A 25,360-nucleotide genomic window follows, 5' to 3' on the forward strand; every position below is an offset into this window, starting at 1 on the left:
GGACATGCATACTTTGAAGATACCTGGCCCCATTTCCTACGTCCTCCTGCTCCTCTGAGTGAAAAGAACAACTTAAAATTAATATTTAAATTTTGTTCTTTTTAGACTGATTGAGGAGTTGAAGCTGTCTTTGAAGAGCAAAGAAGCTTTAATTCAGTGCCTTAAAGAAGAGAAATCTCAGATGGCATCTACTGATGAGAATGTGTCATCTGGAGAGCTCCGGGTACTTTCTGCTGTTCTGAGGGAAGAAAAGGAGAAAGAAACTGAGGTGAGGAAATGGGATGTGAAAAGTGGACTTGAAGTAGTAGACCAGACTCTTCTTTGGGATATAGAAAATGGAGTGTGCCTTCATTCCCCACAGTTCACACAGTCTGCTTCTAAATATTAGCTCCTTGTCTGCTAAGTAATAGCAGAAACTGCCTTTGTCAGGGGCCCTGGTGTGTTTTTTTTTTTTTTTTTCCCTTTCTCTCAGCCTCGTATTTATATACAGAGTTGGTTAAAACCAGTCCTGTGTCTGCTTGTCTCTGTTTTACCATTTGTTATTTGTTGCTGCCTTGGGACTTTATTTTCATCCATTGCATTTTGTTAGGATAAAATTGTGATTCATTGTACATGGCTGTTTTACCTTTGTGGTTAGAGACAGGCTTGAGGCCAACTTTGGTCATAAACTTCTGAGGCAGTGGGGAAAGGGTACCAACTCAGATGGGTCACTTAGCACATGCCTGGCTGCATGTGAAGGGTTTAAATGCATCATCACATTTAATCCTCCTGGTCACTGTGAGTTGGAGGTCAGGGTCCCCTCGTAGAGTTTAGAAACAGGCTTAGAGGACTTGGTGTTTTCCCAGGTTCCAGGAGGTGGGCTGTTAGTAGCTGACTACAAACGCCTCTCCAGATTCCTTGTCCTACACTAGGCAACCTCCACGGCAAGCCATTTTGAAGAGGGTGGGTAGGACCGGGAAGCACAGGTGGGCTTTTGTTGCACGCTTCCATTCTTACTGGATCAAGGGTGGCTACTGCATGTGGTACAGTCACCTTTGGGGATATTGTGGGTGTTCATGAGAAGTCTTCATTTCTTTATGGAGCAGGAGTCTTTGTCCCCACCCGAGCTGTTCTTTAGCCTCGCCAGTTAGCTTTCATTTGCAGTCACCTTTTGTCTTCTGCTTCTCCTTTTCTCTCTCTCATTCACTTCCTGGGTGCTGTCCATTAGCAGGCCTTTTTCATTTTGCTCAGCAGCACCTTGGTTACTCCATGGGGCTGGTGACCACCCAGTGTGGATTACTTGTCTACATTTCTTCTCAAATTGGGTGGGTCTTTGAGTGAGGCAGAGAGAAGAAGGGAACACTTATTTTAATGAGTAAAGCAGTGGGGGAAAGTAATTAAATGAGTGTTTATTCTGATTGTTCTGGGGAAGCTATTGCAGTGTGGTCCCTTCTCAGCATCAGTTATTGCCTTCTCTTAGGCTGCACAAATGGAGCATCAGAAGGAGAGAAATCACTTAGAAGAGAAGATCCAGGTATATTGACACAATTTTTAAAATTTGAAGATTTATCATGTTATTGATTCTTGTTTTGTTCTGAGGGTAATTCAAAATTCTGTTTGAGAATAGCTGTCATTTATTGAAGGCTGCTATGTTCCAGCAAGCTTTAGGTACTAGAAAACCTCTACACACATCTCAATTCAGACTAGCCACATTTCAAATACCCAATATCCACATGTGGCTATTGGCTACCATAGGGGAGGGGGGGCAGGGTCTAATCTTTCTAAAGACAGAGGTTTTCTCAGTCTTTTCCAATAACTCTGTGAAGTAGTCATTCCCATTTTGCAGATGTGACACCTGAGCTGGGAGAGATGAGGTAACTTGCCCAAGATCACATACGTATAAAGAGGTATAGCAAGGATGCAGATCTACTAGTTTGATTCCAAAGCCCATGCTCCATGTCCCCCAGTCACAGCAGCTGGCATTTGTGTAGTGCCTGCCAGCTTAGAAAGCGATTTCATATCCATTATCTCATTTGATCCTCACAACAGCCCGGGAGGGAGGCAGCAGTGATTCTCTTTTGAAATGAACTCGGACTATAAATGTATAGTTCAGTCTCCATCAAACCAAATTCTCTGCTAGCTTTTGTAGCATTAAGGAATGAAATTAATGATCTGTTATCTCTCCCAAATAACCTGGTACGGTTTCAAAGGCTCTGATTTGACTGTATTCAAACTCCAGAAGGCATTGGAGTCCTTCCCATAGGAATAGCTGTCATCGTCTTAACTCATCTGATCCCCTTCCCTTCACCCAGCCCTGTTGCCCTGAGCAGTAAGACAGTAACTTGGGGCTGTTGCTGCTACGTTCAGCTCTACTTGGGAACATTTATCACAGGTAGACAGGAATAAGATAGAATAACTGCATTTGAGTGTGCTCTTAAAGATACATTTACAGTGCATTTTGGTTGGAACGCATCAACTTAGTGAATCTTTTTCTAATCTAATTTAGGCACTTCAGGAGGACCTGAGAGAGAAGGAAAGAGAAATTGCTACAGAAAAGAAAAATAGTTTAAAGAGGGATAAAGCTATTCAGGGTCTAACCATGGCATTAAAATCAAAGGAAAAAGAGGTATGTCTGATGCACCTGAAGTGATACTTTTCTTTATTATTTGCCTGACTGGTCTGTCCTATCCTGAATTTTTAGCTTTAGGTAAGAAGTTTATAAGAGAGCAGAGATGAGTATGGACAGTGGGGAAAGGTCTTTTAGTCCATTGGAAATTCTTTTGGAATGTTTACCTCACTGATACAATGTGAATTACCTATGTAATTTAAAATTTTCTAGTAGCTACATTAAAAGGAAGAAAAGGAAACAAGTGAAATTCATCTCTCTCTATATATATCCAAAATACTATCATTTCAAATGTCATCAATGAAACAAAAGTATTAATGAGATGTTTATCTATTTTTTCCCCCAAACTAAATCTTTGAAGTCCAGTGTGAATTTCATACTTACAGCACATCTCAATTCAGACTAGCCACATTTCAGATACCCAATAGCCACATGTGGCTGTTGGCTACCATAGGGAAGGGGGTGGGGGGTGGTCTAATCTTTCAAAGGACAGCAAGAAATTGAGATTAAAACAAACAAACAAACAAACAAAAAACCTATTAGATAGCTACCTAGGTTGTTGCCTTTAGGATCTAAGCTGGTGACTTGACTGATAGTTTCATGCTGTTTTTCTCATCATTAGTTAATATAGCAATCTTTTGGTGTCCTAATAACTCTGCTGGGCCCAGATAGAGAGAAGAAAACATAGCTCCACTTACAAGTCAAGTGGGGAAGAATGACCGAGTAATAAGTATTAAGACTGAGGGAAGTGCAAGGGGCTGTGGAAGCTGAGGGAAGGGTACCTAATGCAAATTAGGCAGTGGTATCCAGAAAAGAAGATGCCTGAGCTGAATCTTAAAGGATTGGTAGTAATTAGTTGGGGAAAGGAGCCAGGGATGGAGAGGCTGTTCTGGTTGGACAGAGAGGAGAGCACAGGCCAAAGCATTGAGTTAGGAGAGAGCCTGATATGCGTGTGTGAAATTACAAGTAGTTTGGGGCTGCCAGAACACAAAGTGCAAAATGTGAGACAAGAGAAGCAGCTGAAGAGGTTGCAAGGGGCCAACCTATGGTGATGTAACTAGTAAATCATATTTATCTGCTTGGTTTGCACATCACTAAAGGCTCTTAGGCAGGAGAGGTATGATCACATTTGCATTTTAGAAAAGTCTTTGGTTATATATGGAGAGTGGATTGGAGAAGGGAGAGAATTGGAGGCAGTGTGGCCGGTAGCCCAGGTGAGAGTCAAGGAAGTCTAAATTAGAGCAGTGGTCATAGCAAACAGGAACAGAGGGAGAGGGAAAATTTGGTGATTGGATGTAGGAATTCAGAGAAAGAACAGTCAAGGATGACTTCAGATATCTGGCTTGCCTGTTTAGGGATATCTCAGTTAAAAGTAAGGAAGATGGAATACGATAGTGAGATGGGGCTGGTAGTGGAGATGATGAATTATTTTAGTAGGTGTTGATTTTGAGGAGCCTGTGGACTTGCTGGTGAGATATCCAGGAGGCAAATGGACAAGCAAGCCTAAAGCTTGGAGAAAGCTCAGGCTGGAAGATAAAGATCTGAGGGTCACTCATATGCAGGTATGAGTAGAATTCTGAAAGTTGATCTGTTTTTCTGAGGAAGTGTGTAGGGTGGGAAAGAAGAAGGCTGAGGGTAGAACTACAGGGGCCATAAAAATTTCAGAGCTAGGAAGAGGAATGTACAAAGGAGATGGAAGGAATGGTTGCCGAAATATGAAACTAACCAGGAAACTGAAGAAGCTGAAGGAGTGTTTAAGAGTTTCAGTAATCACCAGTGTCAGATGCAGTAGGGATTTAGCAACAGTGATATATGTATGTATGTGTGTATATATGGGTATGTGTATATTGATACGTGTGTGTGTGTGTGTATATATATAAAACATAGTTATAATTTATGTCATGGTTTGACATAATTCATAGTTCAAGGCTCAGCCAAAGCTGGAGACCTTCAATATGTCATGGCACCAGTGGTGGAGCATTTCTGGGTGCTGGCAAGGGACTGGGAACAGTCCAGGGTGTGATCATGGTTGTTAATGGCTGAATTGGGGGATAGAAGATCACTAGAAGATGAGGGATTCTGAGAATAGCCAGTTTAGTTTGTTTTGTGTGTCATCTATATGGATAATAATAATAGAAATGCTCTCTCTGAGCCAGGCACTATGTTAACACTAATACACATGACTTCATTTAACAGTAACAACCCTAACACTGTAGTTGAGTGAGTGGTGGTATCCTCATTTTATAATTGAAGAAATTGAGCCTGAAAGAGATTAAGTGCCATGCTTGAAGTCATTCAGCTAGTAAGTGGCCAAACTAGAAATCCTACTCAGGTTTTTTCTGACTACAGAGCCCTTGATCTTAAGCACTACAACTGAGCAGGAAAAGCATTTGGGCTATACAGAGTGAGGAGAGCCCAGTTGCATATTTGACTGCTATTCCTTATTTCTCCCCAGGTTGAAGAACTTAACTCTGAAGTCAAAGGACTTAGTGCTGCTTTTGCTAAAGCCAGAGAGGCTCCCCAGAAAGCACAGAAGTTCCAAGTAAGTGTTCCTTCTGGTTTAAGTGACTATCTCTTTGATCCTTTACTCCTGTGAGTCAGGACAGTGCATGTGAAAGATACTTGGATGATTTTGATAAGAAAAACTATGGTAGGTCTTTAATAATAGAATTAGCTCAGTCCAGTTATAGGGAACTTCTCCCTGGGCTTTGAGTGCTTCTCCAACCCCCTCCTCAATGTTCTCCCTGCTGGATAACTCCCTTCTGGGACACAGTGGAACCGAGTTGGACTCCTTGACTCATGATAATGATGTGACGACAACTACCATCACAGTTAGGAGTGCTGACTTTACTCTGCAGCAGGTACTACACTGTGCAAGATATATGGATTGTCTCATTGATCTTTAGCCTAACCCTGTGGGGAAGGTAATCATCACTACCCTGGCCTCACTCCGCCTTGTACGTCTAGGGTAGGAGACTCAGGGAGGGTATACAGTTTATTCATACTTACACAGCTAGCAAGTAGCAGGGCCAGGATTTGAATGTAATTGCTTAACAGTAACAGTAGGCATTTACTGAACATATTCTATGTGCCAAATCCTATATTAAATGCTCTCCAAGGCTGATCTCAATCTGCACAGTAACTCTGAAGTAGGAAATACTAACATCTTTGTTTTACTGCTGATGAAATCCAAGTTGAGAGACTGAAGAAACTTTCTCTGGGTCACAAAACTGATAAGTTATAGAGCTAGGATTTGATCCTACAGATAGTCTCATTCCAAAGCCTGTGCTTTTATCTGTCATTCCCATACCTACCCCCACCTGGCTTCTTCTGACCATACCCTGCCAGGTTTCTTTTCCCTCCTCTCTACATATAGGAATGTGGGTCTAGGCCTCGATGTTTTTCACCTTCCTTTGTTTTTTTTTTTTTTTCCCCTCAAGACTGTACTCCAAGGACTCCTGCTTGCTTATACCTTTGATCTTCCTTCTCTTCCTAATTTCAGCTCTGGGTTTTTAATTATTTCTTTTAACAGTTTCTTTCTATATTTCCAGTTTACCTGTACATTGTTATACCAATTACGAATAACTTAATGAATCAATAAAACTGCATTCTCCGTATTACCTAAAGCTTTTTCCTCCCACCCCTTCTACCATTGTTGCTTTTGGTTATAGAATAGAAGTTAGAAGATAAATCTAATGTAAGGCTATTTGGTTCCTAAGATTCATATCCCATGCCATATCTTTTGTAGAGCTTTGGTTCACAATAAGAGTAATTGAAGTGATTTGGTTTAAATTATTGTGTGCTAGAAGCCTAAACATTCTCGGCTGTTGAAGTCTCAGACTTGCCTTCCCCCACCCATTTTGACAGTGGTTGATATGAAATGGAGCTGAGATTACACTTTACACTTGAGCTTTTTTTCTCCTTGCTTAGAAAATAAGATTTTAAGCTGAGTTCTTTTGTGTTACCCCCAGTGTTCTGCATTATAGGATTAATGTTATTTGCATTAGAGGTTTTCTTATTAACCCAATGATGCAAGTCCCCACACTGCTAATTTCCCTCTTAAATCTGCTACCTGTTTGTATAGTTCAGATACGGGGCGGGGGGGGGGTGGGGTTGCTGAATATTTAGGAAAACCATGTGTGCTGGTTTGAATGTATTATGTCCCCAAACACCATTATCTTTGATGTAATCTTGTGTGGGCAGATGTATCAGTTTTGATTAGATTGTGATTCTTTGAGTGTTCCCATGGAGATGTGCCCCACCCAACTGTAGGTGATAACTCTGATGAGATAATTTCCATGGAGGCATGGCCCCACCCATTCAAGGTGGGCCTTGATCAGTGGAGCTATATAAATGAGCTGACAAGCAGAAGGAACTCAGTGCAGCTGTGAGTAACATTTTGAAGAGGAGCTATAGCAAAGAAGGGCATTTTGAAGAAAGCACAGGAGCTGCAGATGAGAGACAGTTTGAAGACAGCTGTTGAAAGCAGATTCTTGCTCTGGAGAAGCTAAGAGAGGACAGATAACCCAAGTGCAACTAAAAGTGACATTTTTGAGGAACTGCAGCCTAGAGAGGAACATCCTGGGAGAGAGCCATTTTGAAAACAGAACTTTGGAGCAGACACCAGCCACATGCCTTCCCAGCTAACAGAGGTTTTCTGGACACCATTGGCCATCCTGCAGTGAAGGTACCCGGTTGCTGATGTGTTACCTTGGACACGTTATGGCCTTAAAGACTGTAACTGTGTAACCAAATAAACCCCCTTTTATAAAAGCCAATCCGTTTCTGGTGTTTTGCATTCTGGCAGCATTAGCAAACTAGAACACCATGTGTATTAAACAAATTTTTAAAGCAGAATTTTTAGGAAAACCGTTCATGTTTCCCATTGCTTAAGAAGAAAAATCAAATATATGTTGACAATTGACAACCAGAAGGACCAGTCATACTTAAAAGCATTGTGATCTTTTATTTGTTGTATTGGGCCGTGAAGGAAAGAAAGGAGTATTACAAATCTAAATGTTACCCAGATTTATTATATAGATTTATTAATTTCCTAACCTTTAGTCCTAATCAGGAGACTTTAGGAATGATTTTTGAGGTTGTCTAATGCACAGTGTTGGCCAGGTTTCTTTTTTTAAATTCAGTTTTATTGAGATATATTCACAAACCATACAGTCATCCAGAGTGTACAATCAGTTGTTCACAGTACCATTATATAGTTGTGCATTCATCACCACAATCAATTTTTGAACATTTTCATTACTGCACAAAAAAAGAATAAGAATAAAAATTAAAGTAAAAAGAACACCCAAAGCATCCCATACCTCCCCATTATTCATTTAATTTTTGTCTCCATTTTTCTACTCATCTGTCCATATACTGGATAAAGGGATTGGATGCCACAAGGTTTTCACAATCACATGGTCTCACAGTGTAAGGTACATAGTTATACAACTGTCTTCAAGAATCAAGGATACTGGGTTGCAGTTCAACAGTTTTAGGTATTTCCTTCTAGCTATTCCAATATGCTAAAAACTAAAAAGGGATATCTATATAATGCATAGGAATAACCTCCAGAATGACCCCTTAATTCTATTTAAAATCTCTCAGCCACTGAAACTTTATTTTGTTTCATTTCTCTTCCCCCTTTTGGTCCAAGAAGGCTTTCTCAATCCCACGATGCCAGGGGTTGGCCAATTTTCTTGCCTTGCAATGCATCTCGCTCCGTAACTGTTGAAACTCCTCAGGTTCTCCATGTCAGTTTGCCCATTTGGAAAGCCCTTATTTAATCTTTTTAGTCATACTTGGAGGTAGTGTGTTTGCCATTTTTAAGATTGCTAGGACTCCAAAGCCCATGTTCTTTCCATTACTCCATGGATCCCTGGTTTTGACTGAGTAAACGCACAATATGCTTATATTGGCTATTTCATTATCAGGTATATGCATTAGTTTCCCAGGGCTTGCCATTAAAAAACACTACAAACTTGGTGGCTTAAAACAAGAGAAATTTCTTCTCTTTCAGCTCTGGAGGGTAGAAGTCCAAAGCCAAGGTGTTGAAAGGACTGTGCTCCCTCTGAAGGCTCTAGGGGAGAATTCTTCCTTGGCTCTTCCAGCTGCTGGTGGCTCCACGTGTTCCTTGGCTTGAGCTACATAACTCTAGTCTCTGCTTCCATTTTCACATGGCCTTCTCTGGGTGTGTTTTCTCTTCTTCTGTCTATGTCAAATCTCCCAGTGCATTTCTCTTACAAGGACTCTCGTCACTGGATTTAGGGCCCACTTGGTCAATCCAGGAGATTTCATCTTGAGATCCTTAACTTAATTATATCTGAAAAGATCCTTTTTCCAAATAAGGTCACATTGTCAGATTCTAGGGATTTGGACATGGAAATATCTTTTTGGCGGCCACCATTTCAACCCTCTACAGTATTTGTAGGTTGAATGTTGTATAGACACTTGCAAATGCATACTCTTTCATGTATTGAGACCTTTTTGGGATGTCATGTGATTGAACTAAATTGCAACATAAGTAAAATACCGAGAGTACCCAATCAGAAAAATTTAAAGAAAATACTGCATTCACAGAGTTGGCATCAAGCCTTACATTGAAGCAATGGCAAGCGTTATTCAAGCACTTAGAGCGGTTGCCAAAGGCACAGAGATGTGAATTCTAATCATAGGTGTGACTCTGTGTGCTACCTCCATACCCATTTAAAAAATGTTTTCAAATTGGAAATAGCACTACCCACCCCCCCCATAAAAGGAAATTCATTGTAGGAAATTCAGAAAATATGTAAAATAGTATGAAGAGGTTGATAAAAATGAGTGATAAACTCACCCTTAAAGATGTCGGTTGTTAATGCCTTGGCCCCTTTAATACACACAATTGTAGGATCCCCTCCAACATCAACATTATCTATGTTATTCCAAAATCGTCACATTATTGTGCTTCAGGTCCTGAACGTTGTTTATGTTGAATTATTATTTTTCTTTTCCCTTTTTTTTTCCCCCTTAAGGTGAAAAAGGAGCACAGATTTCCTGGTTTGTTTAATGAGGTATGAAAATTAGCTCATCTCCTCTCTCTCCCTTCTCTTTCAGGGGTCTGAAGATTATGAGGCTATTCTGTCAGAAAAGGAAGCCCTTTTGGCTGAGCTGCGCTCAGAAAACCTCACCAAGAGTACAGAGAACCACAGGCTGCATAGAAACATTAAGAAGGTCACCCAGGAGTTGAGTGACTTGCAGCAGGAGCGAGAGAGACTAGAAAAGGACCTGAAGGAAGCCCATGAAGAGAAGGGCAAAGGAGACTGCACCATCCACGTGAGTGCTGCTGTTCCCTTCTGAAATAGTGGGCAGTGTAGTTAGGTGGGGGGTTGTTTGGCTGCTTCTGGTTATAGGGAGATATTCATTGGTAGAAACTTGGGAAAATCAGAAAAATTTAAAGAAAATACTGCACCCATCATCTCATCACCTAGAATGACCAGTCTTAACTATTTGATGTTTCAGTCTTTTTATTTTTTCTTTCTCTCTCACACACATACACACATGCATTATTGGTATCAAGGTGAAAATACAGTTTTGTCTCCTGCTTTTTTTTAAATGCAGTTTTATTGAGATATATTCACACCATACAAACCATCCAAGGTATACAGTCACTGGCTCACAGTATCATCACATAGTTGTACATACATCCCCATGATCAATTTTAGGACATTTTCATTTCCCTAGAAAAGAAATAAAAATTAAAAAGAAAACCCAAATCTTCCCCAACCCTCCCCCCCCCATTATTGACCCATAGTATTGTTGTGGTTCATTTGTTACAGTTGATGAAAGAATATTAAAATATTACTGTTAACTATTCCATAGTTTGCAAAAGGTCCATTTTCCCCATATACCCTTCTGTTATTAACTCCTTGTAATAATGTCATACATTTGTTCTAGTTCATGAAAGAACTAAAATTTGTACAGTTAATCACGGATGTCGTCCACCACAAGATTCACTGTTGTACATTCCCATGTTTTAACCTCAAACTTTCCTTCTGATGACATACATGGCTCTAAACTTTTCCTGTCTACCACATTCACACACCCGTCAGTACTGTTAATTATTCTCATAATAATATGCTACCGTCACCTCTATCCATTTCCAAATGTTTAAGTTCAACCTAGTTAAACATTCTGTACATATTAAGTAACCACTCTCCATTCTTTAGCCTCATTCTATATCCTGGTGTTCTGGTTTGCTAAAGCTGCTGCTGTGCAAAATATCAGAAATGGATTGGATTTTATAAAGGGGATTTATTACATTACAAATTTACAGTTCTAAGGCCATAAAAGTGTCCAAACTAAGGCATCACCAAAAGGATACCTTCACTGAAGAAAGGCCAGGGTGTCCAGAACACCTGTGTCAGCTGGGAAGGCATGTGGCTGGTGTTTGCTGGTCCTTTACTCCTGGGTTCTGGCTTCAAAATGACTTTCTCCAAAATGTCTCTGAGCTTCTGTCTCTCTTTGCTTCTCTCTCTCAGCTCCTGTGCATTCTTGCTTGTTTTCCCAGGGCATTCCTCTCTAATCATCCTTAGCTTCTCTGGGGCAAACTCTGGGCTTCATCTCTTAGCTTAGCATCTCCAGATGTCTTTCTGTCTTTATCTCCAAGTGTCTGGGTCTGTGTTAGCTCTTAGCTTCTCCCACAGGCAAACTCTGGATTACATATCTTAGCTTCTCTCCAAAATGTCTGTCAGCTTCTCTGAGCTCCTTCTTCCCTGAGCTCTCTTAAAGACTCCAGTGATCTAATTAAGACCCATCTGGAATGGGTGGGGTCATACCTTCATGGAAATGATCTATCTAATCAAAAGGTCTTGCCTACAGTTGGGTGGGTCACAGCTCCATGGAAAAAAACTAATCAAAAGGTCCCACCCCTACTCAAAAGACTAATAAGTCTGCCCCCACAAGATTGCATTAAAGAAAATAGCTTTTGTGGGGGGCATAATAGATTCAAACCAGCATAAATGGTATCCTGCTATTTTATTCAGTGGTCTTTTTTTAGTACATTGCCATGCCATGAATATTCTCCAAAAAGAGGGATTTTTTTGTATCAACATAACGTTTCATCATGTGGATGTACTGTCATTTATTTTACCAGTCCCTTACTTTAGGACATTTAGGTTTGTTCACTTTTTTTGCCTTTTAATGGATACTGCAGCAGATATTCTTGTGCATTAATATTTAGCCTCTATTTCCTGATAGAGGTATAATTGCTGGGTCAAAAATATGAGTATTTCAAAGACCATACATATAATCCAATAATCTAATTGTTCTCTAGAAAGATTGTACCAGCTCTCCCTATATGAGGGTGACTGTGTTTTTTTTTTTAAATTCAGTTTTATTGAAATCTATTCACATACCATGCAGTCACCCATGATGTACAATCAGCTGTTCACAGTATCATCGTATAGTTGTGCATCCATCACCCCAATCTATTTTTGAACATCTTCCTTACACCAGAAAGAATCAGAATAAGAATAAAAAATAAAAGTAAAAAAGAACACCCAAATCATCCCCCCATCCCACCCTATTTTTCATTTAGTTTTTTGTCCTCATTTTTCTACTCATCCATCCATACACTGGATAAAGGGAGTGCAAGAGGATGATCGTGTTTTAAAGACTGTACTCTATTGAGCATTCGGCTTTAACATTTAAAAAATTTCTCTCTGAATTTCATAGGAAAAACATAGTTTATATTTTTAAACTTCAATTATGTTTAAACTTCAGTTTTCAGTGTCTTTTAATTTTATCCCTCCTGAGAGTAGCATCCAGCTACATAGCCTTGGTGCAGTCAGGTATGATGGGGTCTGAGTTCTTGTGATTATTGGCAGTTAGGCCAATTGAATTACCTGCCTGGGCGCCTGGGCGCAGGTAGAATCCATAGAGTTGGAGACCTCAAAAGAGATCCTACAGCGGTGAGCTCTCTGGTGTCTGCTGTTGGCAGGAATGCTGGCATCCATAGTTTGAAATCCTAGTGCTGACATGGAGAAGAGAACTGAAATGCAAAGGTTTGTGTGCTTTAATGAAAATTTTAATGAACATTAAAAGAACAATACTGGACATTTCACTATAGGGTAGCTTTTTTTTTCTTTTTTTTCAAAATAGCTCATCCCTTCCTCCCTTCTACCATCATAAAAATGCTCATTCAATAAAATTTGGGTGATTGAAAATAGAAGTAAAAAACGAAATTACCTATAGTTACACTATATGGGTATAATAACCCCTTGGTAATATTTTAGTACATTTCATGATCGAAAGACTTTTTTTTTCATAGAGTAGGTATCATACATAAGTACAATTTTTCCGTGTTTTATATGTTATAACATATGCATGTAAATGTATTTACATTATAATTTATTCTTGGTAAACTTTTTTTTTTTTCTTAGTAAACTTTTGAAGTGGCTATATAGCATTGTATCAAGTGGATATGCTATAATTTATTTACCTCTTCTTCTGTTGTCAGACATTGTTAGTTCCAAAATTCATTTACTTGTGTAAACTGTGGTACTTTCTAAAGAAATTTGGGCTGTGTTGATAAAAAGATGTGTTCCTATATAACATGTGCACATCCTTATAAAGAGGTTAACATAATTGACCATGAGTGGAATGGTAAAATAATGGCAAGAAGGGGGGATTTGAGTGAAGTATGCCATGGATAGGGCTCTCTTTCAAATGGCAGAAACCCAGCTTGAACTAGCTTAACTTAGGCAAAAAGGGAAGTTTATTGCCTCATATAACTAAACTGCTGGAATGAAGAGGTGACTGGAACACTGCCAGGGCTGAATCTCTGTCTCTCTGGGAGCTGGCTTCTTTCATCCTCATCTGCTTACTCCACTTCCAAGTGGTTGGACCCATCACTGCCAGCCCTGCTGGGAGAGCATGGTGTTTTTCGGGAAGAAGAGTTTGGGACTATAGTGAAGCATGGTTACCTCTAGGGATGTGGCAAGAGGTTAATGTGCTGAGAAGTTGGTTTGGAGGGCTTTGGATGCAGAGCTTGGGAGGTTGAACTTGAGAGTGGGTCCCCAGCAGATGGGATGTTAAGTTAAGCAGAGGATTGACAGGATTGGATTTGCAGTTTAGAAAGACTAGTCTGATGGATGCCTGGAGGAAAAATTGGTTGGGGAGAGCTGGGAGACAAAATAATGAGAAAAAGCCTTTTTTGACCTGTGAGTTAGACTCTGAGAGGTCAGGGATGTTAAGAGGGAAAGAGAAGGACCCGTTCCTCTGTAATGGGGATGCTCAGGTCTGGCTTCTGGGGCTGTCTTCATGCATATTCGAAGCTTCACCTACCAAGACTCTAGAATATTCAGCTTGTGGTGTCTCTGTTCTTACTTGAATTTCACTGCATCCTGCAGGTAGGAGAATGAAAACATTGATAAGAAAATATGTTCAAAACAGGTTTTGTTCTCAATCCATATTCAGCTCACCCTCCTTAGTAATGAAAACTGCCATTCAGACTGATAGAAATAAAGCAGATATGATCCCTTAAGTGTATATTGTATTTTATAGTTTATAAAATGACTGCGTATCTTTTTACTTGATGCCCGTACTATGATTTAGGCAGAGAAAGTTATTCCCATTTTACAGATTAGTTTGAAGCTCAGAATTTAAATGACTTGACCAAGGTCACATAGAAAATGACATATATGTGACATGGATCCAGTTCTGTGGACTCTAATTTCAGGACTTTGCCTAAGACACTATGCTGTGGCTAGCTAAACAAATCATTAATAATTATGTTAAAAATACTGTGGTTTTGGCAAAAAGATTGATGATTTTCAGCTTTTTAGCAGCACTCAGGGAACCAGAGTAATCAATTCTCAAGAATACTGAAATTGAAGTATTCTGGTTAATTGAAGCTTTAAAAATTGTAATACCTTTCTCTATTTCAAAAACATTTGCAGAGGTTTATCAAAATTCATATAATTAAAGGAGATTAAAAATAAAGGCATTAGGTCAAGGAAAAATAAGGTGACTAGTAAAATGGAACTGCAGAGTGAGTATGTAGAAATGCATGCTGTGATGTCCTTTATAGTGTTAAAGAGGGGGATTTAAAGTTAATCTGGTAGCTCCTGGTAGCAAAAGTGAAAAAGGAAATTCAGTTACAACGTCTCTAATATCTGTAAGATGAAAATGTTAAGATAAAAGCATGGCTTCTGCTGACGCTAGATTTCGTATAGAGGAATCCCCACTCAATAGAAGCCATTTTGCACAGGGCCAAATCAATGTCATCCAAGTCAGTAAGCTTGTAAGTACTAAGATTTTCAGGCCCTGGGACTATATCTTGCTGTTTGCCATTATTCTCTTTTCTTGGACGGAGTTACAAAGTCAGCTGGAAATACTGCAGCACTGTTTATAGATGAGCCCTGACTTAAAGCCTGCATGGTGGTCCTATATCAAGTGGTTTTTGTAGGATTCCCTGAATTCTGTTAAGCCAACCACCTCTCTTTTGGTTGTGATCAAACCATCCTTTGCTCGTGCCAAAACGTTTATTGCCAGTTTCATTGTGCCTATTCTTAAGCATTTGGGAGAGAGACAATGCTTTTGCTGAAAATGCAACTTGAATCAAAGGCATATGTATTCAGTGTGTCCGATCATGCATGAACACTGAAAAGTTTGGCCAAGAGAATTGTTCATCGTGTTTGTTTATTTTAATTGCCTGTGATTGTAGTGACTTAGTGCCAGTTGACTCAGCATGTATTGTAATTTGCAGTTTGGTCACTTGTTTATCCAGTGGACATTTTTTGAGTATTTGTTGTGGTGCAGGAACTGTTGTTTGGCTCTGGTGAATACAAACTTTGGTTTTTACTTTGGGAGTCTTATTTACAATAAGAGAGGTCAAATTGTGAGGGTCACAATAAATAGCCTGTGTTTATTATACATCCTTGCCACCAGAGGGACCCACGTCCCTTCAAGAAAATTTTGGAGGCCTTTGCAACAAACAAAAAGCAATATTCCTGTCAGTGTCCTAACTGTATGTTTAAAGTGTTCTAACTTCTGTGGTCTGTAAGAATGATGCAGCCTGAATTCCCCCATTGCTAACCCTCACAGCCCCGACTTGGTACATTGTTTGGAACCAGAAACTTAAGACTCTCCTTTTAGTACCAATGTGCATGTGAGAGAGAGAGCGAGCGAGCGAGAGTGTTTGTGTGCATGCATGTGTGCTTGGTGAGGGTTGATGAAGAGAGAGAAATCTTTATTTTAGGTTTATTATCTCAGGTTGACGTGCTCTGTTCAGTATTCTACTCTGGGTGTGTAGGGGACGGGAGTAAGTCATAATCTTTTTCTTCTACTTTATAAGCAACATATATTTGACATTGGCTTATCTGGTATTCCCCAGACTGTCTCATAATGCTCTCATCTGTTTCGGGACCTGTCATCTGCTACCCTGACAAGTGTGTGCTTCAATACCTGGGCACTTAGCTCTGCAGGGATGCATTTGCTGGCTAAAGCCCAAATATCTAATTAAAGTTGTACCCATCACCCAGCTCACTAATCCTGTGTGCTTTGACAGGAGCAGGTTTTATTTCAGGGTAGTTCGGCTTGAACCCCCCTGGTTCTCATGTGTGCTGGTTGATGGATAGCTTCAAATGAGATTGTGACAGCATTCAGAACATCTCTTGGTGAACCATAATCAAAACGTGGCATTTGGAGACAGTGTCTACAGGCTGCTTGGTTAGAGTTAAGACCATAGACCTGAGGTAGGATGGTTTATACAGGCTCAAAGCTCTCTTTGCCTTTTTTCTTTTTTAAATCAAAATTTAAAACTGTTTGTTTAATTTTTTCTAAAATAATGATTAACTCATTATATGTTACCATTTTTTTCTTTTGAACAATTAGTGGCTCTCAGTGTAATCACAGAGTTGTGCTTTCATCCCCACAATTAATTTTGATCATTTTTATTACTCCGAAAAGGAAACCCCATTCTCCTTATCTCACCCCCCACCACCTGACCTTAGCCTTGGACTGATACCTTTGTTACAACTGATGGAAGAATATTATATTACTGTTAACTATAGTCCATAGTTTGCGTTAGGTGTATTTTTTCCCAATAAATCACCCTATTATTAACACCTTGTAATAGTGACATACATTTGTTCTAGTTCATGGAATAATATTCTTATATTTGTACTGTTAACTACCTTCATTGTCCACAACAAGGTTCATTATGTTATACAGTCACAGGTTTCATAGCTGTCCTTCTAGTGACACACACGACCCTAAATGTCCCCTTTCAACCACATTCACATACATGTTTCAGCACTGTTAATTACCCTTACAGTAATGTGCTGCCATCCCCTCTATCCATTTCCAAACATGTACGGTCAACCTCATTAAAAGTCTGCACAAATTAAGCATCAGCTCCCCATTCTCTGCCCTCATTCTATCTTTTGGGAACTTATATTCTAGATACTAACTCCATTAGTTTGCTCATTGTATTTAGTTCATATTAGTGAGATCATACAATATTTTTGCTTTTGTGCTTGGCTTGTGTCACTCAACAGAATGTCCTTAGGTTTCACCCATGTTGTTGCATGCATCAGGACTTCATTTCTTCCTACAGATGAACAGTATTGCACAACATACCACATTTTTTATCCATTCATCAATTGATGGACACTTGAGTTGCTTCCATTTTTTGGCTATTGTGAATAATGCTGCTGTGAACATCGGTTTGCAAATGTCTGTTCATGTCCCTACTTTCAGTTCTTCTGAGTATATACATAGTAGCAAGATTGCTGGGTCATATGGCAGTTTTATAGTTAGCTTCCTGAGGAACTACCAAACTGTCTTCTACAGCAGCTGTACCATTTTACATTCTCATCAGCAATGAATAAGTGTTCCTATTTCTCCCCATCCTCTCTAACACATTTTGTTGGTTTGGATATATTATGTCTCTCCAAAAGACGTGTTTAAATCCAATCTCGTGGGATATTTGGATTAGGTTGTTTACATGGAGATGTGGCTCACCCAACTGTAGATGATAATTTTGATTAAATTATTTCCATGGACTTGTAGCCCTGCCCATTCAGCATGGGTCTTGATTAGTTTACTGGAGTACTTTAAAAAGAGCCACACAGGCCCAGATGCTTGCTGACACTGATACTTAGACATGCTTGGAGATGCAGACAGAAGGACATTTAGCTAAGAGATGAAGCCCAGAGTTTGCCCCAGGATATGCTAAGACAGGACCCCCAGGTGCTTAGAGAGAAATGACCTGGGAGAAAGAACCAAGAACGCACAGGAGCTGAGAGAGGAGCTGGAACACAATCCAGTATCAGCAGACGCCAGCCACATGCCTTCCAGCTAACAAAGGTTTTCCGGGTGCCAATGGCCTTTCTTCAGTGAAGGTATACTTGCGTTGATACCTTAATTCGAACACGTTTATGGCCTTCGGACTGTAAATTTGTTACCAAATAAACCCCCTTTATAAAAGGCAGTCCATTTCTGGTATTTTGTATAACGGCAGCATTAGCAAACTGGAACACACTTTTAATTTTCTGTTCGTTTAGTCGTGTCCATTCTAGTAGGTGTGAAATGATATTTCATTGTGGTTTTGATTTGCATTGCCCTAACAGCTAGTGAAAATGAGCATCTTTTCATCTGCATTTTAGCCATTTGTATTTCCTCTTTGGAAAATGTCTATTCATGCCTTTTACTGATTTTTAAATTGGGTTGTCTTTTTATTGTTGAATTGTAGGATTTCTTTATGCAGTCTAGATATTAAGCCGTTATTGGATATGTGGTTTCCAAATATTGTCTCCCATTTAGTAGGCTGCCTTTTCAACTTTTTGACAAAGCCCTGTGCCGGTTTGAGTGTATTGTGTCCCCCAAATGCCATTATCTTTGTGGTCTTGTGTGGGGCAGGCGTTTTGGTGATGGTTGGATTTGCTTGGAATGTGCCCCACCCAGCTGTGGGCAATGATTCTGATGAGATGTTCTCATGGAGGCGTGGCCCCGCCCATTCAGGGTGGGCCCTTATCTGTGGAGCTATATAAATGAGCTGAGTTGGGGGGAAGAAAGAGAGTGCAGCTGGGAGTGATGTTTTGAAGAGAAGCAAGCTTGCTAGAAAGGAACGTCCTGGGAGAAAGCCGTTTTGATGCCGGAGCTTTGGAGCAGACGCCAGCTGCCTTCCTAGCTAACAGAGGTTTTCCGGACACCACTGGCCGTCTTCCGGTGAAGGTACCCGATTGCTGAGGTGTTACTTTGGATGCTTTGTGGCCTTAAGACTGTAACTGTGTAGTGAAATAAACCCCCGTTTTATAAAGGCCTGTCCATCTCTGGTGTTTTGCATTCTGCAGCATTAGCAAACTAGGACAAGCCCTTTGAAGTACAAAGGTCTTCAGTTTTCAGGTGGTCCCATTTATCTGTTTTTTTCTTTTGTTGCTTGTGCTTTGGGTTCAAGATTTAAGAAAACACTGCCTACCACAAGATCTTGAAGATGCTTCCTTGCATTTTCTTCTGGGAGTTTTATTGTCCTGCCTCTTATATTTAGGTCTTTGATCCATTTTGAGTTAGTTTTTGTATAAGATGTGAGATAGGGGTACTTTTCCATTCTTTTGGAAATGGATATCCAGTTGTTGAAGAAGACTCTTCTATCCTGGTTGAGTACCTTGGCAGCCTTGTAAAAGATCAACTGACCATAAATGCATGGGTCTATTTCTGAACTCTCAATTTGATTCCATTGGTCAATTTGTCTGTCTTTATGCCAGTACCATGCTGTTTTGACCACTGTAGCTTTGTAATATGTTCTAAAGTCAGGAAGTGCAAGTCCTCCAACTTTGTTTTTCTTTTCAAGATGTTTTCAGCTATTTGGGCCTCTTAGCCTTCCAAATGAATTTGATGTTTGGCTTTTCCATTTTTTCAAAGTAGGCCATTGGAATTTTGATTGGGATTGCATTGATTCTGTAAATCAATTTGGGTAGAATTGACATCTTAACAATATTTAGTCTCCCAATCTATGAACATGTAATGTCCTTCCATTTATTTAGGTCTTCTGTGATTTCTCTTAGCGATGTTTTATACTTTTCTGAATACAGGTCCTTTACATCTTTGGTTAAATTTATTCCTACATATTTGAGTCTTTTAAAATGATGCTATTTTAAATGGAATTTTTTTCTTGATTTTTTTCCTGAATTGATTGTTCATTACTGACATATAAAACACTGCTGATTTTTTCATATTGATCTTGTAGGCCACCACTTTGTTAAACTCGTTTATCTAGTAGCTTTGTGGTAGATTTTTCAGTACTTCCTAAATACAGAATCATGTCATCTGCAAATAGTGGAAGTTTTACTTCTTCTTTCCAATTTGAATGACTTTTATTTATTTTTCTTGTCTAATTCCTCTGGCTAGACCTTCTAGTACAGTGTTGAATAACAGTGGTTGCAGTGGGCATCCTTGTCTTATTCCAGATATTAGGGGAAAGATTTCAGTCTTTCACCATTGAGTTTGATGTTAGCTGTGAGTTTATCATAGGTGCCCTTTATCATGTTGAGGAAGTTTCCTTCTATTCCTATCTTTCGAAGTGTTTTTATCAAGAAAGGATGCACGATTTTGTCCAATGCCTTTTCTGCATCAGTTGAGATGATCATGTGGTTTTCCCCTTTGATTTAATATGGTGTATTACATTAATTGATTTTCTTATGTTGAACCACCCTTGCCTACCTGGAATAAAACCTACTTGGTCATGGTGTCTAATTCTTTTAATATGCTGTTGGATTCAATTTCCAAGTATTTTGTTGAGGATTTTTGCATCTATATTCATTAGAGAGATTGATCTGTAATTTTCTTTCCTTGTAGTATCTTTTTAGGCTTTGGTATTCAGGTGATATTGTCATCATAGAATGAGTTAGGTAGTGTTCCCTCCTCCAGTTTTTTGGAACAGTTTGAGCAAAATTGATATTAATTCTTCTTGGGATGATTGGTAGAATTCACCTGTGAAGCCTTCTGATCCTGGGATTTTCTTTGTTTATAGACTTTTGATAATTGATTCAGTCTCTTTACTTGTGATTAGTTTGTTGAGGTCTGCTGTTTCTTCTAGAGTCAATGTAGGTTATTTGTGTGTTTCTAGGAAATTGTCCATTTTATCTAAGTTGTCTAATTTGTTGGCATACAGTTGGCCATAGTATCCTCTTATGATCTTTTTTATTTCTGTGGGGTCAGTAGTAGTGTCTCCCCTGTCATCTGATTTTATTTATTTGCATCTTCTCTTTTTTTTTCTTTATCGTTCCAGCTAAGGGTTTGTCAAGTTTATTGATCTTCTTAAAAATCAACTTTTCATTTTGTTGATTCTTTTTTTTTTTTCTTCTCAATTTCATTTATTTTTGCTGTGATCTTTGTTATTTCTTTCCTTCTGCTTGTTTTGGGATTAGTTTGCTGTTAATTTTTTAATTCCTTCAGGTGTGTAGTGAGGTCTTTGATTTTAGCTCTTTCTCTGTTTTTAATGTTAGCTGCGGGACATGGTTTTAGGGCTGTAAATTTTCCTCTCAGCACTGCCTTTGCTGCATCCCATAAGGTTTTTTTTAAAACATTTTTTTTATGGTAACATTTAAACAGAAAAGTGATAAATTTCAAAAGACAGTTTAACAGGTAGTTATAGTGTAAATTTCAAAGTATAGTATGGGTTACAGTTCCACAGTTTCAAATATTCCCTTCTGGCTTTTCTAATACACTGGAAACTAAAAAGAAATATGTATATAATGATTCAGTAAGTCATAAGCATTTGTTAAATCCTAACTTCTCTGTTATAACTGCTCCCTCTCCTTTGATCATTTTCTCAGTCTTCAAGGATATTTGGACAATGACCATTCTAACTTCCTCATGTTGAAAAGGGGTGCTGATATTATGGGGTAGAGGAATATAACTCATTGATGTTCTTGCATCCCGTAAGTTTTGATATGTTGTGTTTTTGTCTTCTTTCATCTTGAGATATTTACTAATTTATCTTGCAGTTTCTTCTTTGACCCACAGATTAAGAGCATGTTGTTTAACCTCCATATATTTCTCGAATTCTCTGCCTGTTCTCTGCCTGTTACTGATTTCCAGCTTCATTCCATTATGATCAGAGAAAGTGCTTTATATCATTTGAGTTTTTTAAAATTTATTGAGACCTGTTTTGTGACCCAACATATGGTCTGTCCTTGAGAATGATCCATGAGCACTTGAAAAGAATGTATATACTGCTGTTTTGGGATGCAATATTATGTATATTTCTGTTAGGTCTAGTTCATTTATCATATTAAAGTCTCTAACTTTATTGTAGAGACATGTATTACCCTCTTCATTTTTGCCAGTGTTTGCCTTACATATTTTGGGGCACCCTGGTTAGGTGCATAAATATTTATGATATTTTTTCTTGGTGGATTGCCCCTTTTATTAATACGTAATATCCTCCCTTGTCTCCTATAAAATTTTTGCATTTAAAGTCTGTTTTGTCCACTATTAGTACAGCTACCTGTTCTGGTTTGCTAAAGCTGCCTTTATGCAAAATACCAGAAATGGATTGTTTTTCATAAAGGGGACTTATTAGGTTACAAATTTACAGTTCTAAGGCCATAAAAGTGTCCAAATTAAGGCATCAACAAGAGGATACCTTCACTGAGGAAAGGCTGATGATGTCCGGAACACCTCTGTCAGCTGGGAAGTCATGTGGCTGGTATCTCCTTGCCCTTTGCCCCTGGGTTCTGGTTTCAAAATGGCTTTCTCCAAAATGTCTCTGAGCTTCTGTCTCTCTTAGGTTCTCTTAGCTCTCTGCTTGATTCTCTTGGGGAGTTTCTCTCTTAGTGTCTGGGGGTCCATTCTTAACTTCTCTGGGGCAAACTTTGGGCTTCATCTCTTAGCTTAGGCTCTTCATATGTATTTCTGTCTGCATCTCCAAGTATCTGCAAGCATCTGAGTCTGTGTCAGCTCTTAGCTTCTCCCAAGGGCAAACTCTGGATTACGTATCTTAGCTTTTCTCCAAAATGTCTCTCTCAGCTTCTTCAAACTCTTTGTCTCCATGAGCTCCCTTAAAGGACTCCAGTGATCTAATCAAGGCCTACCCTGAATTGGCAGGGTAACACCCCTGTGGAAATATCTAATCAAAGGTCTTGCCTACCTTTGGGTGGGTTACATCTCCATGGAAGCAACCTAATGAAGAGGTTCCACCCTAATCAAAAGGCTAATTAATAAGTCTGCTCCACAAGATGGCATTAAAAAGCATGGCTTTTCTGGGGGATATAATAGATTCAAACAATCACATTCCACCCCCTGGACCCCCAAAAGACATGTTCTTTCCAAATGCAAAAATACATTCATTCCATCACACTACCACAAAAGCTTAAATCATTTCAGTAACAATCGATAAGTACAAAGTCTTATCAACAGCAGTTACATGAGTGGTTTGTCCTAAGGCAAAATTCTCCTCTGGCTGTGGAACTTAGAACAAGTTATCAGCTTCCAGTATGCAAAGGAAGGACAGTCATAGGATAAACATTCCCATTGCCATAGGAGGAAATTGGAAGGAAAACAGGGTTCGCAGGACCAAAACAATTCCTAAAACCCACAGGGCAAACTCCGTTAGGTTTCAAAGTCTGAGAGTCATTTGTAGAATGATGTTTTATCCTTGGCATGAGAGAGTGTGAGTCGTTTGTGACAGCCCTGTTCTCTCCAGACGCTGAGGTGATTGCTCCAACATATCCACACACTGGGGAGACCACCTTGTTCTTGGTTCCACCCTCTTCAAACATCTGGGTGGTACCTGGACTCTCTTCCATCTCTTGGGCACACGCTCAACCCATTCAGAATAGTGGGGTGGTGGCCAGGCTTTCCCCAGTCTCTGGGTATATGCTCCATCCTCTCTGAGGCTTGGGGTGGCAGCACTCTTTCTGAGCATTGAGGTGGGAGGCCTGCCCTCTGCCTCCAGGGCAAACCCACCCTTCCCATGTGCATGGGTAGGCACAAGATTTCTTGGTTCCAGACATTAGCTTCCATGGTTTTGCCTTTGAAGTCATAGTTCTCTCACTTTGTCCCATCTCCATCCCCTCCAGTCCAGACTGGCTGTGGTTTGGTTTATACAGTTCTTGCAAAAAAAAGTATGTTGGCTTGGCATGCAGCATATAGGGGTTGTTCTAGTTTGCTAATGCTGCAGAATGCAAAACACCAGAGATGGATTGGCTTTTATAAAAAGGGGGTTTATTTGGCTATACAGTTAGTCTTAAGGCCATAAAGTGTCCACGGTAACACATCAGTAATCAGGTACCTTTACTGGAGGGTGGCAAATGGCGTCCGGAAAACCTCTGTTAGCTGGGAAGGCACATGGCTGGCGTCTGCTCCAAAGTTCTGGTTTCAAAATGGCTTTCTCCCAGGACGTTCCTCTCTAGCAAGCTTGTTCTTCTTCAAAACGTCACTCACAGCTGCACTCCGTTCAGTCTCTTTGAGTCAGCATGTTTTATATGGCTCCACTGATCAAGGCCCACCCTGAATGGGTGGGGTCACACCTCCATGGGAGTATCCCACCAAAGTCACCACCCACAGCTGGGTGGGGCACATTCCAAGCAAATCTAACCAGCACCAAAACGTGTGTCCCACAAGACCACAAAGATAATGGCATTTGGGGGACACAATACATTCAAACCGGCACAGGGTCAAAACTGTCAGACAGTAGGACTTTCCACAAATCATTTCTAGATAACTGCATCTCCAATCCTGGCTTGTACTGAAGTGGCTGGCTGGTTCCAGGTTTCATTAAATCCTCATGTGGTGCCCTATCCTTTGGGGTCTCACTTTCTGGAAGCTTGGAATATTCCAGACTATCAATTTCTGGTTTCTTTGTAATCAGGAATTCAGTGTTCAACTTGTCTCTTTCCTCTTGCATTTTACTATAAGCTGCAAGGAGAAGCCAGGCTGCATTTTCCACATTTAGTTTGGAGTTCTCTTCAGCTAAGTATCCTGGTGTCGAATGGAAGGCTTTTGTGGGGGACGTAATAGATAGATTCAAACCAGCATGCTACCCCAGCTCTTTTTTGGTTACTGTTTGTGTGGAAAATCTTTTCCAGCCTTTCACTTTCAACCTTTTTTGTCCTTGGGTCTAAGGTGTGTCTCCTATAGACAGCATTTAGATGGATCATTTTAAAAAAATCTGTTCTGCCAGTCCTTGTCTCTTGATTAGGGAGTTTAATCCATTAACATTCAGTGTTATTACTGTAAAGGCAGTACTTACTTTAACCATTTTATCCTTTGGCTTTTAAATGTCATATCTTGTTTTTGTTTCTCTTTTTACCCTTTTCTTATTTCTACACTCGCCTCCAAGCCCCTCTCTCCTGTCTTTTCATTCTGCAGAACTCCCTTTAGTATTTGGGCAGCTTTCTTGTTAATGAACTTTCTCAGCTTCTTTTTATTTGTGAATATTTTAAACTCACCCTTGTTTTTGAAGGACAGTTTTGCCCAGTGAAGAATTCTTGGCTGGCAGTTTTTCTCTTTCAGTATCCTAAAAATGTTATACCACTGCCTTCTCACCTCTCTGGTTTCCGATGAGAAATCGGCTCTTAGTCTTATCAGGCATCCCTTGTATGTTGTGAAACACTTTTCTCTTGCTGCCTTCAGAATTCTGTCTTTATCTTTGACAGTTGACGGTCTTAATAGCAGGTGTCTTGGAGTAGGTCTGTTGGGATTTATTCTGTTTGGAGTACATTGTACCTCTTTGATTTGTATTATTTATGTCTTTCATAAGAGTTGGGA

General features: G+C 39.7%; 1 protein-coding gene across 10 annotated transcripts in view; it reads left to right on the top strand.

Moving 5' to 3' along the window:
- CDK5RAP2 (CDK5 regulatory subunit associated protein 2) overlaps positions 1–25,360 on the top strand; it is a 218,220-nt gene that overhangs the window by 57,153 nt on the left and 135,707 nt on the right. For all 10 annotated transcript variants that reach the window (XM_037850920.1, XM_037850926.1, XM_037850923.1 and 7 more), the window contains 5 exons: positions 106–268; positions 1,460–1,513; positions 2,486–2,605; positions 5,061–5,147; positions 9,701–9,919. In XM_037850920.1, coding sequence (XP_037706848.1) covers positions 106–268; positions 1,460–1,513; positions 2,486–2,605; positions 5,061–5,147; positions 9,701–9,919 — 643 coding nt within the window. The remainder of the gene's footprint in view (positions 1–105; positions 269–1,459; positions 1,514–2,485; positions 2,606–5,060; positions 5,148–9,700; positions 9,920–25,360) is intronic.

Source organism: Choloepus didactylus, chromosome 10 (genome assembly GCF_015220235.1).
Source record: "Choloepus didactylus isolate mChoDid1 chromosome 10, mChoDid1.pri, whole genome shotgun sequence".
Classification (NCBI taxonomy): domain Eukaryota; kingdom Metazoa; phylum Chordata; class Mammalia; order Pilosa; family Megalonychidae; genus Choloepus; species Choloepus didactylus.